Genomic DNA, 12,568 nt, shown 5'->3' with positions numbered 1-12,568 from the left:
TTCCCAGGACCCGTTGGCACGCGGCGCTTTCCAGCTGCTGAATTCAGGGCGCCGAAGTTCAGCAAAAACCACGGAGCATCCGCGCTCCTCCTGCGGAGCGGAGCCCCCCCCCCCCCCCCAACACCCCCCCCGTGCCGGCAACCCGCGGCCCGGGCCCTCCCCGCCTTTGTGCCCGCGGCCCCCCGCGGGGACATGGGCACGGACGGCACCGCGCACCCCGCGGGGACCCGAAAAAGGGCCGGCCCGGCTCTCCGCCCGCCCGGAGCCCGGCGCGTCCCACCCCCGGCCTTGACGACAGCGCGCTAATGAAATGCTAATGCCGGGGCGCGGAGCCGGGCGCTGCCCTCGCCGATAAAACCCAGCGCGGGGCCGCCTCGCCGCCTGCCCGCCGCCATGCACAGCGCGGCCCCCGCCGCCCCGCCGGCGCTGCACCTCCTCACCTCCTACTTCATCGACGGCATCTTGGGACGCGGCTCCGCGGCGGGACGGCACGGTGCGGGGCGGCGGGGCGGGCCACGGGGCGATGGGGTCGGCACACCGCGCTCACAGCCCGCTTCTCTCCCCGCAGGCGAGGAGCGCTCGGCGCGGCCCGACCCCGCGGAGGAACCGGCGGCGTCGGAGCGAGCGGGGCGGCCGCGCGGCGAGGCGGCGGGGAGCGGCGAGGCACCGGCAGCGCTGAAAAGGAAGCAGCGGAGGAACCGCACCACCTTCACCAGCTACCAGCTGGAGGAGCTGGAGAAGGCCTTCCAGAAGACGCACTACCCCGACGTCTTCACCAGGTAGCGGAGCGGGCGGGTCGGGCGGAGGGGCTGCGGGGCTCCGGGGCGGTGCGGCGAATAACGGTGCGCTGCCCCGCAGGGAGGAGCTGGCCCTGCGCCTGGAGCTGACGGAGGCCCGTGTGCAGGTGGGTGGATGCCACGGGGGCGAGGGGCGAGGGGTTGGGGGAGCGCCGCGTTGTGCTCTCGGCTCCCGGAGGATGGAGACGCGGACGCGCTCCCACGTCGGGGAGGCTGACGGCGTCCTGCGAGAGTCCCACCGCTGTGCGCCAAGCGCTCACGGCCGGGGTCTAAAGCAGGTACTGTCTCCAGAGCTTTAGGGTTACGAGAGCGGTGTAAAAGTGAGGGCTCCGTGGGGCGGCAGAAGTTACTTAGCAAGGTGTTGAGAGTAACGCGCACCATTCTCCCATTCCAGTTTAACTCGATAAAATTGTGTCCCGCTGCTGAATTATCCTTTACAAGTACGAGTTACTGTGGCATTCAAGTAGCAAACTGGGGGTGGTGAAGCCGAGCTGGGACGTGGTCGGAGCAGCACCCGTAGAACTCAAGATACACAGAGACCAACCATCGCAGCCCACAAACACCCCAGCGCAATTCCCCAACTCAAAGCAGTCACATTTAGTCCTGTTTTGAGAAGTCCCTCATTCAGGCTCATCTCTAGCGTGAGGTAGAAGTCCCTTTTGTACAAAAGTGAGGTGCTCTGGTGCTGCTTTTTCTTTTTGAAGACGTTTTAAATGTTGTGAAGACTTGCAAAGTATTTTCATGCTCAGAAAGGAAACTGCACTGCACCTGGCTTGTGCTGTGTATAGATAATGAGTGAGCTCCTCTTCCAGCACAGCCCTGGGCATGGCCTTATTCCTGAAGCACTGAGAACTGGGTGACATCCCTCCTTACTGCTGCTTAGCTTTGGTGCCACCAATACTTATAAATCTTGTCACTTCTTAAATCACTGGATCTGCAGTGGTTCATGTTAGCTGACATGTGTAAGGCTCTATTTCTCTCTCTCTCTCTCTCTCTCTCTCTCTCTCTCTCATTTTTTTAGTTTTCTATTCTAACTTGTACCTTAAAAGTATTAACAGTACTTCACAGATCACTCATCTGAGAATATCCAGATATACTGTTCATATCTGTGATGTGGACTTGGAGGAAATGATGTGTGTTTCCCTCTCCTACCACCCATCACTAAGCGTTCCACTCAGTGAAATACCCCAATATCTGACACTGACACATGGCATCCACAGGTGGAAAGAACACATGTGGAAAAGCTTACCCTTCTCACTGTCACGTTTGCTTCATACGGTGCCCACTCTCTAGACTGGTGAAGGAATGGTGCAGCTGTAGATGGTAAAGAGGAGCTCATCTCCTAATGACGCCGCTAGAAGACATAGAAATGTTTAGGTTTGAAGGAGTCAGAATGGCACTGACAAGGAACATACTCCTGTTGATGTTTGAAAGAATGTCAGAGAGTTGTTCCCTGTACCTGCATTCTCCTTGTCTGATTCAGATCCTAACAAGTCTACTGGGCACAAGCACCCAGACAGCACAGTTTGCTTAAGGAGAACTTACACGGCACAGTACTTGTGCTTTGTGCAGATGTTCATGTCCTGTGATAGACAGAAGACAACTAAGCCTGGAGGTAAGAGGATGAATAGATAGCAATGTACTGTAAGTTAAAAGCTACATGAAAAGCAACAACATTAATTTATTCCAGTGTAACTTCAGGAAACTAATCTTATTAAATGCAGCCAGACCACTTCTTCTCCTCAGTGTTCTCAAATTGGGGTCTACTTCTCTGGGGATGCTCCTTGTTAGCTAGCTGAAATGGGCGGAAGCCGCTGTGTTGTCCTTCACTCTTGCATCATTCAGTCTTTTATGAAAATGAACAAATAAGGAAGAAAAATACCTACTAATATATTCTCATTTCAGCATCAATTCAAAGAGATCAACCCCCCCTACCCCCATTATTTGCTTCTACAGAGGAAGGGAAGAGCTAGGAGCAAGAATCTTTGCATTCCTTCTTACCTTGGAAAAGGAATGGTGTGAACGTCTGCAAAACGTTTCTTTACTCTCAACGCCTGTGTTGGGAAGCTCCTCAGTACCACTTACATCAGTTCTTGCCATTCAGCTCATAATTCATATTGCTGCTATGGGAAGAAAATAGGAAAAAGTGAAAGGAATGTTTTGTTTTCTTAATGTGTAGACTGAACTATTACTTGAGTGTTTTAGTTCTGTAAACTAGATCAGTGTTCAAACATGAGCTTATGAATGTCACTGATCTAAGTATCCTTGTTGTACAGGATTAGGATCCTGTATTTGGGTACAGCAGAAACACAATACACTCAGTCACCTCTGTAGGTCATTCTAATCACTGCAAGGTATTACATCAATTAAATATGATACATTTTTAAAGAAAATTACAACAAGAAAGCCATCAAATTTTTCATGCTTATCTTTCCTTTATAACTCTCTTGTCACATATGTGCAATGTTAGTAAGTGCAAAAAGGATCTGGATTTGTGTACAATTTGAACATGTTCAAAACTCATCATTCCTTGAGAACTACTCAAATACATAAGTGATGTATTTTTTACCCCCAAGGTATTTTTTCACTGCTATTGCACTCATACTATAAAGATCTCAAGACCAGCATAGCAGTTCCTCTTACATTTAGCTTGGCACTTCAAATATTTATGAAAATAGAGGAAAGGCAAGTTAAGCCTTTTAAAGGAAGCAAAGGAGAACTGCTTAACAAAAGCTTCAAGATGAGTAATCTGAATGATAATGACTATAATATGCACATTGTGTATGAGGTGTGTCTGTGCCCCTTTTATCACTTGAGTTGATGAGTAGGTACCAGCAAGAAGCTGAAAGCCAGCATTTTTCCAGAGGGTAATTATTAGATATCTATGCTGATATTTCCTTCCACTTCAATAAATAAAAAATCTGAGATGACTATATAAGTTTAGTTGTAAACTCCAAACCATCTGTAATACTAAGTTTGAGTCACCACATGGATTTGCTTTAGGACAGAAGCAGCAGAAAAGCCCACCTTTCATCTTCTTTATGAAGAGACTGAAGAACAATGCTAAGATTTAGTAAGGAAAGGAATGCCTTTGCAGCACATTATTTCCTTTTTAGGAAAGGATTTATTTGCATATATACAGCATAGGAGAGTTCACTGCCTTTGTAATCTGATTATTCTGACAGAAAATACTAACACCTTTGAATTCGTGATCTGTAAAATCTCAGCTAAGCTCCACTTAAAACATTTTGGAAATACAAGTATAAGATTACGACACTTTTAAGCAGTAATCTGTTAGAAGTGATTAAACTCATTTTTGGCACCACCCGCTGCCAATTGCCTGTACATTTACACACATAACCTGAGTGATACAAATTGCTCTTCCAGGAGGACAGAAGTTCCCCAGAATTGAGGCAATAAAATATGTGCAATGAAAGGACCATAGTAGTAATTCTTCATTGGACTTTCAAGAACCCCACAGCAAGTGTAGATGTCATTGACGTGCATAGGAACATCAGCATCAGGACAGCAAAGCCACAGCATCCTGCAGCGCCCTGCTTTGTGGGGGCTTTCCTTCCAAGTGCATGAAGGCCACTGAGTCACTGCAAATGCTTATTTACCATTTCTGATTATTAAAGTGGAGCTGGGAAGCTCCAAAAGCCAGTTTTTAGACTCTATGCAATAAAAACCTAGAACTCTTTAAATACATTTTGACTGAGACATAATTGCAGATAATATATTCAACTGTTCAAGAGCACACGTCCACAAAAAAATCAGAGATTTTCATAATAGATTGTCAGTATAGAATGACTGTGTTAGAAGCAAATACGAAAGGAACAGCTATTTTAGCATCTGCTAGTCTCTGCAATGTACGATTTTTAGGGGTTTTTTAGTGACACTGATAGATTCTTATTCTGAAGATAACTACATTGCACGGTAAATGACATTCATCTTTAAAGTCCACCTTTATCTTACATCAGAAATAAATTTCAGAGAGCCCTAATTCCATATAGGATGTAATGCAATCTTTCCAGGAACTCTCATGCCTCCTATTACCATTTTCTACTAAATAAACTATCCCGATTAGAACATTTAACTATTATTTACAGATCACTTCTACAGGCAGTTCACTGGATTTCAAAAGTACTTATACAGAAGTGTGATGAATGAGATTTATGAGCTAATGACTTTCTTCCAAGTCCACATCCAGTTCAGAATCCAGCTTGAATGGCCCTCAAAGCAAGAGGGGACACAAAGACCCACGCAGCTGAGTACATTCGGGTTTTGAGTGTGCAACTTCAGCAGCATAGTCTGATGATCATTTATTTATTTATTTTTAATGCTCCTCACTCTGTTCTTTCCTACCATCCTGGGTCAGCACAGTGAATGCTTAAGAATAACAGTGAGAAAAATCAGTTTTCCGATCTATAGATTGGATTGACTATATTCTTTAAAAGACGCTCACTAGGCTAAAACAATGACTAATTGGGCTGAAAGAAGTTAAATACTCAACAGCTCAAACCACTACTAGTTAAAACTCCATTAGGAACAACTTGATTCCCTGTTCTAATACAACTGTCTAGATTTTCTAGTTCATATCGGCTTCCACTCTAATTTGGTTAATTGCTGCAATAATTATATGCGGTTTACATTCACAGTAGATAACAGAAGCTTCTTGCTTTATTTCTTAATCTCCTGTATAAAAACGGAAGTCCTGGTCATCAAGATAAAAGCACACACCACATATTTGGCCTACCTGGTTGTACAGTCACAACTAAGGTGTTTTTTGAGGTCTCTCTGCAGAAATAGCCACTTTTTGAAAGGCTCTGTTGAAATTTATTTTTCAGTAACTATCTTAGGAAGGATAATAATTTTAATAACTGATCTCAAATTCACAGGTGATAGGTTTATATATTACCATATGGAACTACTCAGAGCTAGAGAAATTGAATTTACAGTATTTATAACTAATTTATTTATTAATAAACCCACTAACGTATTTATGAATTGATCTTTAATAATAAGAGATGAGCTTTAGTTTAACAGCAAAGATTTTGCCATCTCTATCGCTGCATGCAGTTGTAGCTGGTAAGATAAACTCCAGAATAAGTTCAGCTAATACCTTTATAATTTCTTATTCAAGGTCTGGTTCCAAAATAGAAGGGCAAAGTGGAGGAAACGTGAAAAAACTGAAATTCTGGGGACTGTTCCAGGAATCTCCTTAACGCACCCACTTGGACTGTTTTTGGACGTTCCACTCAGCCATTCCCCCATCCTCGATCACACATGGAGGTCGATGCCTTTCTCAACACTGGCTGTGCCATCCATGTCTCCTGCTTTTACTTCTTCAACTTTAGGGCCATTTGGCCTCAGTAGCCTTACCTGGACTTCTCTCTTCAGAAATCCCATCTTAAATCCACACTTTGGAAGGTATTGACTATTTTTTTCCCCCTAAATCTCAAAATATTTACGAATGTATTACTTTGATACTCGCATGTTCTCAAATGACTGTGCTCTCAGATAAATAAGTTCGCTTAAATAGGACTAGTGTTCCTGTGTGGGATCACATGATTTGAGGAAAAACAAGATTTAGTTTTTAAGTTATGCTTGTGAAAACTTAACTCATAATTGCTGTTTGAATAACAGCTGTGAGATGTTACCTTGCACACTGACCCAGGTTATGCACCATAAAGATGTGACTGCAGACAAACATGGCTTCCAGATGTGTCGGCATGCAAGTTTTAGTCCTTTATTCGCAGGATGTCAGAAGGCAATCCTTAAGATAAGAAAAAGCATGTTTGTTATGTGTATATATACATACAAACAAACATAAAAGGCAGTGCTGTCCTCCTGCTGAAGTTACAGCCTGTACCATAGATCCACATCAATAGGCAGAGCTTTCTGCCACACGGACAAATGCTGCTTTTCACGTTAAATAACTTCTCTGGACAAACTGGCTGCAAAAACAGCTGCATACATTGGTCTTTCTGTGAGATAACTTGTTGTTTTCACAGAGCAGGCTGATCTCTAGCATACGAGGTTTGTTCAGAAAGGATTTAACATCAGGTCAATATTCAGGGTATCTGCATGCCATGTCTGATCAGCTGTCTTGTTTGTTGATATAAAAGCAAGAGGCTTTGCTTTAAAATAAAGCTAAAATATATTCTGCAAAACAAAGTGTACATTTGGAAAAAACTGGAAATTTTGGCAAATTATTTCCCAGTACTATTTCATCTTTTTTTTTTTTTTTTTTTTTTGCCTGCAGTTCATTACATACTTGTTCTGCAAAACACTTCTTAGTTTGGATAATATTGACTTCTTTCAAATACAGGTTTCTCAGTGCTTTAAATCCTCTCATGACAACAGCTTCAGTACTCATGAAAGCCCCCGGACCTCCATCAGACCCCGCTCTTACTGCCTTCACTGATCCAGCAGCAGTTGAAAGGAAAACATCGAGCATTGCAGCGCTGAGGCTCAAAGCGAAGGAACATTCAGCACAAATCCCTCAATTAAACTTCATCTCAAACACTAACAAAGAACTTTGTTAGGAGCTCTCCCACGGGCTACAGCCACAGAAGGGAATGCTTGCTCCAACAAGCAGCGCCTGTTAGAGACGTTTAAAAAGGGATAACACACGCACCCAGCTGCAGTCCCTCCACCTATAGTGGACAAAATGGAATGGGCAACAAGGAAATAACCTTGCTAAAAATTGTTTTCCTTCATCACAGTGTGAAATCGTGCAGCAAGTTGACTTTTGTCACCATTTCTACCTACAATTTCTGACAGTACAGAAAAAAGAAGAAAAAAAACCAACAGGAACTGTCTGATCTTTATAACTCAGGCTGACATGAAACTGAAGCTGTGAAATCCCCGAAGTCACTGGATGCTGGTTCAAGGATTCAGAATTCTTTGTAGGAGTAACTTCAGTCTTAGAAGTGATTCTTAACTCATTTCTCAGGAGGAACCCTTACATACAGTATGTAAGAACCAGTATATAATATGTTCTTAACTTTGAAACCATGCTTCATGTTGAAGTACAGATGCCAGTGAAATCTTGCATGTTAGGCTTAGCAGGAAGGAGCTGTCAAGTATTATCAATATAGGCTTTTGATTCAGAACCAGGTTTGTATAAAACATATCTTGTTTTAAACATAAAAAGAAGATGTTTATGTTCAGTGGCAGTGGCTAATAATTAAAAAATCCTTTGTGTATGAAATCTGTGTCCTGTGAAAATAGGCTGTTAATGTGCAGTAAATGGCGTGTATTTCTCTGTGTGCATTTTTAAGTATCAGTAAATAGCTAATAGCTGTATTTATGAGGTTACTGAATACTTTTAGCATGACTAGTGGCAAATATTAACAGACCACTAAGTTAACAGGTGACTTTTAAATTCCCATGTCTGATGCCTTGAGTAGATTGAGAATTCAAGTGAGAACTAAATATGAAATGTTAAATTCTTCCTTGAACTGATTCTAGCACTGGTATAAACAGAAGTCCTACCGACCAGATGTCTGTAGCTCAGCAAAATCCTGAACTCGTTTCCTGGCCTCAGACAAGTCATTTCGGAGTTTTCTGCTGAACTTCCCCATCTGTGAAATGAGACTGAGAACAGCAATCCTATCTCTTGTTCTGGTGCGTGTTAAGCGAAGATAAGCATCTTCCTCATTTTGCAGCTTGCTTGCCTACCTCACAGGGCTGTTGTGAGGACTGATTAAACCATCATGACAGTGCAAATGGTAGTTATGTAAGTGCTAATTGTTGCTTAGCAATCACATCAGAAAGGCCAACAGCTGAGGACACCTGTAAGTTGCCTCGCCTGCATCTGCAGCAAGCTCCACTTCTGAGGGTTGATGGAACAACATGGAACACTCCTATTGACACTGTCTGGTTCCTAAAACCCTTCACAAGTGCTAAATTCAGATGAAATATTTTGTACTCTTCAGAACTTTTTTCTCACAGCAACTTTGGGACTACTCAGTTGTCAAAGATGCTTTCAAGGCTGCAGTTTGAGTGCAGAGTTCGCAATACCTGACTGCTGCTGCTGCTCTATGCTTGTCTGAGTTTGTCCTTCTCGCTCACAAACCTAAGCACAGCTGGCTGCATCAGGCAGATCCATTTTTCATTTCCTCTGAACTACTAATTGCTTTGATTACCCTTGAGCTGTAAGCAACTACAAGTATTTCTGGATTCATAAATCTCATCGTGGTTCTCGCTAGGAGAAGGCAGTGGTATTTTACTGTTAGGAAAAGCAAGCTTTCTACCCAGAGTATAATTCTGTTGCTTAGCCTGCTGAGCAGGACTAGGCTTGCAAAGTGACATAACCAGGACCACTCACAAAAAAGTTTGTGTTTTCTTTCACAGCAGCTATTTACTTCCGCCAAGACACTCCCATCGCCCAGGCTGCCAACTGGCAGCACAACACAGTACCCACTCAAGCAATGGGTTTGTTCCACATTAACCTTTTAGGTAGGTCAATGGTTTGAGAACTCATTACACAGTCCACATTTGTATATCTTTTTCCCTTGCCAGTGTACTCCTACAACATGAGGAGGTTCTACAGCACAGCAGATTGTGCCATTCTTAAAGAAGCAGGAACTGTCCTGCATTCACTGTGAGCCGTTCAGGAAAGAACTTTGCAAAAAACATAAAACCCAGCTATTTTTGCCAAATTACATTTCTAGACAATTTCACTAGAAGCAGCACACAAAAAATAACTGCTGAAGGTTGTCCTTTCATCAGAAACTTTATCACTGACTGCAGGGCCAACAATACTTCACCTGCAAATAAATAAATTCACAAAGTAAAATTCCTCTAATTTCAGCAGTTAAGTTCTGAGGCAACTTATCAAGGTTTTTCTAATAGCTATGGGCACAAATGATTAAAGGGACAGCAGTTTGCACACTTCCTTGCACTACAGCTCATAGCAGACTCAGACCTACCATTACATAGTACACACGGGCCACTTTTGCAAATGCCACAGACCCCTCTCTGGAAACAACAGGGGTTGGACAGCAGGGTTGGTTCCCAAGCCCCTGCTGGGTTGCTTTGCTGGTGTTCTTAACAGATTCTTTCAATAGGAAGGCACCCTTATTCTAAGACACCCTCCTCTCCTACCTCAGCGCTGCATGCTTGAGCCATTTGGGTGGAAATTGGTGTCAGCAGGCATTAGCAGAGAGCACAGCTTGCCAGTGCTTCACCTGGGTTTTGTTTGAAACATTTTCTTTAACCCAATTTCACGTTTTCTGCTATGAGTCCTTCCAAGAAATTTCCATTTTTTTCACATGAATTGAAAATCCATCTGTGAAAGCTAATGGTATTATGGAAACAAATAAGCAGGGCAACACTTGAAATCATTCTAAGAATCAAAGTGCTCCTGTAACCAAAACTCAGCAAGATTTTTTGAGTGAATTATTGCTATTTTTAACAAACTATCTATCGCACTAAGAGGAAAATTTTCCTTGTTCAGAAACATCTCTCTGTTTTAAATGTAAATAAAATGGTACAGCTAACATTTATTGAAAATATAGTGTTTAAATGACATTTAAGATATGCTGGGGAGATTTTAACTGGAACACCTTTGGTCTTGATTCATAGCAACACACGGATCAACAGTCTTACAACAGACCAAGCAGGAACATTTACTTTCCTGCCTTTTCCCAGTGTAACCAGGCCTGCAGTTTTACAGAGCTTCTCACACACCATTATATCCAGACACTTCATTTTGCCTTATGGGATAACAAATTCACTGCAATTTAGGCAAAGCCTGCACTGATCTGGATTAAGACTGCAGGATTTTTGTCAGGGTTGCAGCCTAATTCTTCTCTGTGTGACATCCACACAGCCTCTTGGCACAGGCTTCAGCTGAAGCAGGCCAGGAGTCCTCCCTGCTTTTATTATTATTATTATTATTGGGTTTGTCTGATTTTCCTGAAAGCAAAAATCTGGGGGAAGTTTTTCAAAGCGGCACAGAAGATCTGAGCGCACTACCGCCCCTCTTTTCCCTTTCTACAGGCTTTAGCCCACTATGAGAAAAAAACTCAGTCACTGAATTAAACCTCTTGACTTTACTCTCCACGTTAGAATTTGTTGAGGTGTTTTGTGTGCAGATTCTGCAATATACTGATATCTCTTCAAGAAGCACTCGAAAATATTTCTATTGCAGTTTGCTTCTTTGGCTCAGTTGTGAGTTTTGTTTGGTTTTCTCTTTTTTTCCCTCTGCTCCGCATTCAGTTCTAATAGAATCGGATGTTGGGTAAATTTGTGTATTTCCAGCAGCATAATATCATCAGAACCTCGCCTACAAAGAAAGAGCAATTTTGTTGGGGGGAAAAAAAAAGAGGGAATAATAGGCCAGGTGTTTGAAGAAAAGACAAAAGAAACAGGCACAGTAGGGTGTTCTGACTCACAAATCTGTATTGAGAAAGAAGTATTCATGAAGAAAATTAATTTAAGAAGTATGTAGTTCGGGTTTTGAGCCCATAGTTCCTTTCAAAAACAGATTAGCGATTAAAAACTTTTTTAGTCTAGCAATCTCTTAAACAATTAGCACAGTAATTGGAAAGGGACTACAAATTCAAATCTAGATAGACATAAAAGAGTTTCCCCATAGAGCTTTGCCTTGGTTTTGTGGGTAACTGGCATGCACCTGCCTTTACCATCAGTAGGGCTGAAATACTGAAAAAGTGCTTTGAATAGGGATAGAAATGCCCCAAACAGTAATACCATACAAATTACTTAATTCATGTAAAGTAGTGGTAATTGTATTGATTATGAATGTGTGAGTGACTCCTTTATTTCAAGTTATATGAGACATCATATAACATATACCAGCAGCTTGTAATAGGGTCCTCACTGCAAATTTGCCAACCATAGGGGGTGCAGTGTTACTTTTCTCCTTCTGAAGGATAAATCTGGATGTGCTGCCACTTGGAAAAAGAGATCTGCTAACTTCAAGCAGGTACATAAGAATTTCCCTACTTATAGGCTTTCCATCTATAAAAACTCTTCTCCAGTCTGGTAATAATCCTGTTTAACTTGCTTACCCTGCAAAAATTGCCTGATGTGAAAGGAAAAGGAAGACTCCCAATTTCATGATGAACTCTTTTTAAAGTTTTCCTATTATTGAGAATTTTAACAACTTGTTCATTTTCAACCCTTTACTTATATGCAATGGATCACAACTAGATGAAGTTTAGACTTCCAGAAGAATATATGTATAAATATATATTTATATATATATATAAAGGCTATGTAACATAATCATATTTACTAGCAAATTTCTGAGTTTTAGCTTCCCACAAAGCTGCATGAACAAAATACATGCAATACAAGATGATGCGGATGCCACCTGTACTTCTCTTACACAATGGCCCAAACTGCACAAAATTCTGGTAAGGACCAAGCGTATCTATATATTTTATGTTCAAGCACCTCGACATACAGAATACAAAGAAACCCAGCCATCAGGTTGTATTACAGCCCATCCACACCTGTGTGAAACTACCTACAAACACACAGCTTTACATGAACATGACTTTATAATTAAAGTCTCCACACATACATGCAACGTATGAAAGTGAAATTACACCCAAGCAATTGTCAGTGTGAAGGACAGATCTGAGCTTCTCACCTCACACTGCACATTTGTCACAAAGCAGAGGCGTGCAAGTGCCCAAGCCATTTCTACTGCAGGGAAATGGAAGCCATACGCAGGGGTGGACAGGAGGTCAAGGAAACATGGGTTGCAGAGCTGCCGCTGAAGGTCCAGTAAG

At 42.4% G+C, this 12,568-nt stretch overlaps 1 protein-coding gene across 1 annotated transcript; it reads left to right on the top strand.

Annotated features, from left to right (window-relative positions):
- The first annotated feature begins 203 nt into the window (after positions 1 to 203).
- Positions 204 to 10,306, top strand: ESX1 (ESX homeobox 1). Its single transcript, XM_032444397.1, has 5 exons — positions 204 to 493; positions 569 to 779; positions 859 to 904; positions 5,941 to 6,227; positions 7,129 to 10,306. Exons 1-5 carry the CDS (start codon positions 394 to 396, stop codon positions 7,343 to 7,345), a joined length of 861 nt encoding a protein of 286 aa, XP_032300288.1. The 5' UTR covers positions 204 to 393; the 3' UTR covers positions 7,346 to 10,306.
- Positions 10,307 to 12,568: the final 2,262 nt, after the last annotated feature.

The sequence above is a fragment of the Coturnix japonica genome, chromosome 4, assembly GCF_001577835.2.
Source record: "Coturnix japonica isolate 7356 chromosome 4, Coturnix japonica 2.1, whole genome shotgun sequence".
Classification (NCBI taxonomy): Eukaryota; Metazoa; Chordata; class Aves; order Galliformes; family Phasianidae; genus Coturnix; species Coturnix japonica.
This window is presented reverse-complemented; position numbering and strand designations above follow the sequence as displayed.

Excerpts from the sequence above, each read along its gene's own strand:
- ESX1 (XM_032444397.1), top strand. The coding sequence starts at position 394 with ATGCACAGCGCGGCCCCCGCCGCCCCGCCGGCGCTGCACCTCCTCACC. Across the intron at positions 494-568 it reads CTCCGCGGCGGGACGGCACG|GCGAGGAGCGCTCGGCGCGG; the intron begins GTGCGGGGCGGC and ends CTCTCCCCGCAG. Across the intron at positions 905-5,940 it reads TGACGGAGGCCCGTGTGCAG|GTCTGGTTCCAAAATAGAAG; the intron begins GTGGGTGGATGC and ends TTCTTATTCAAG.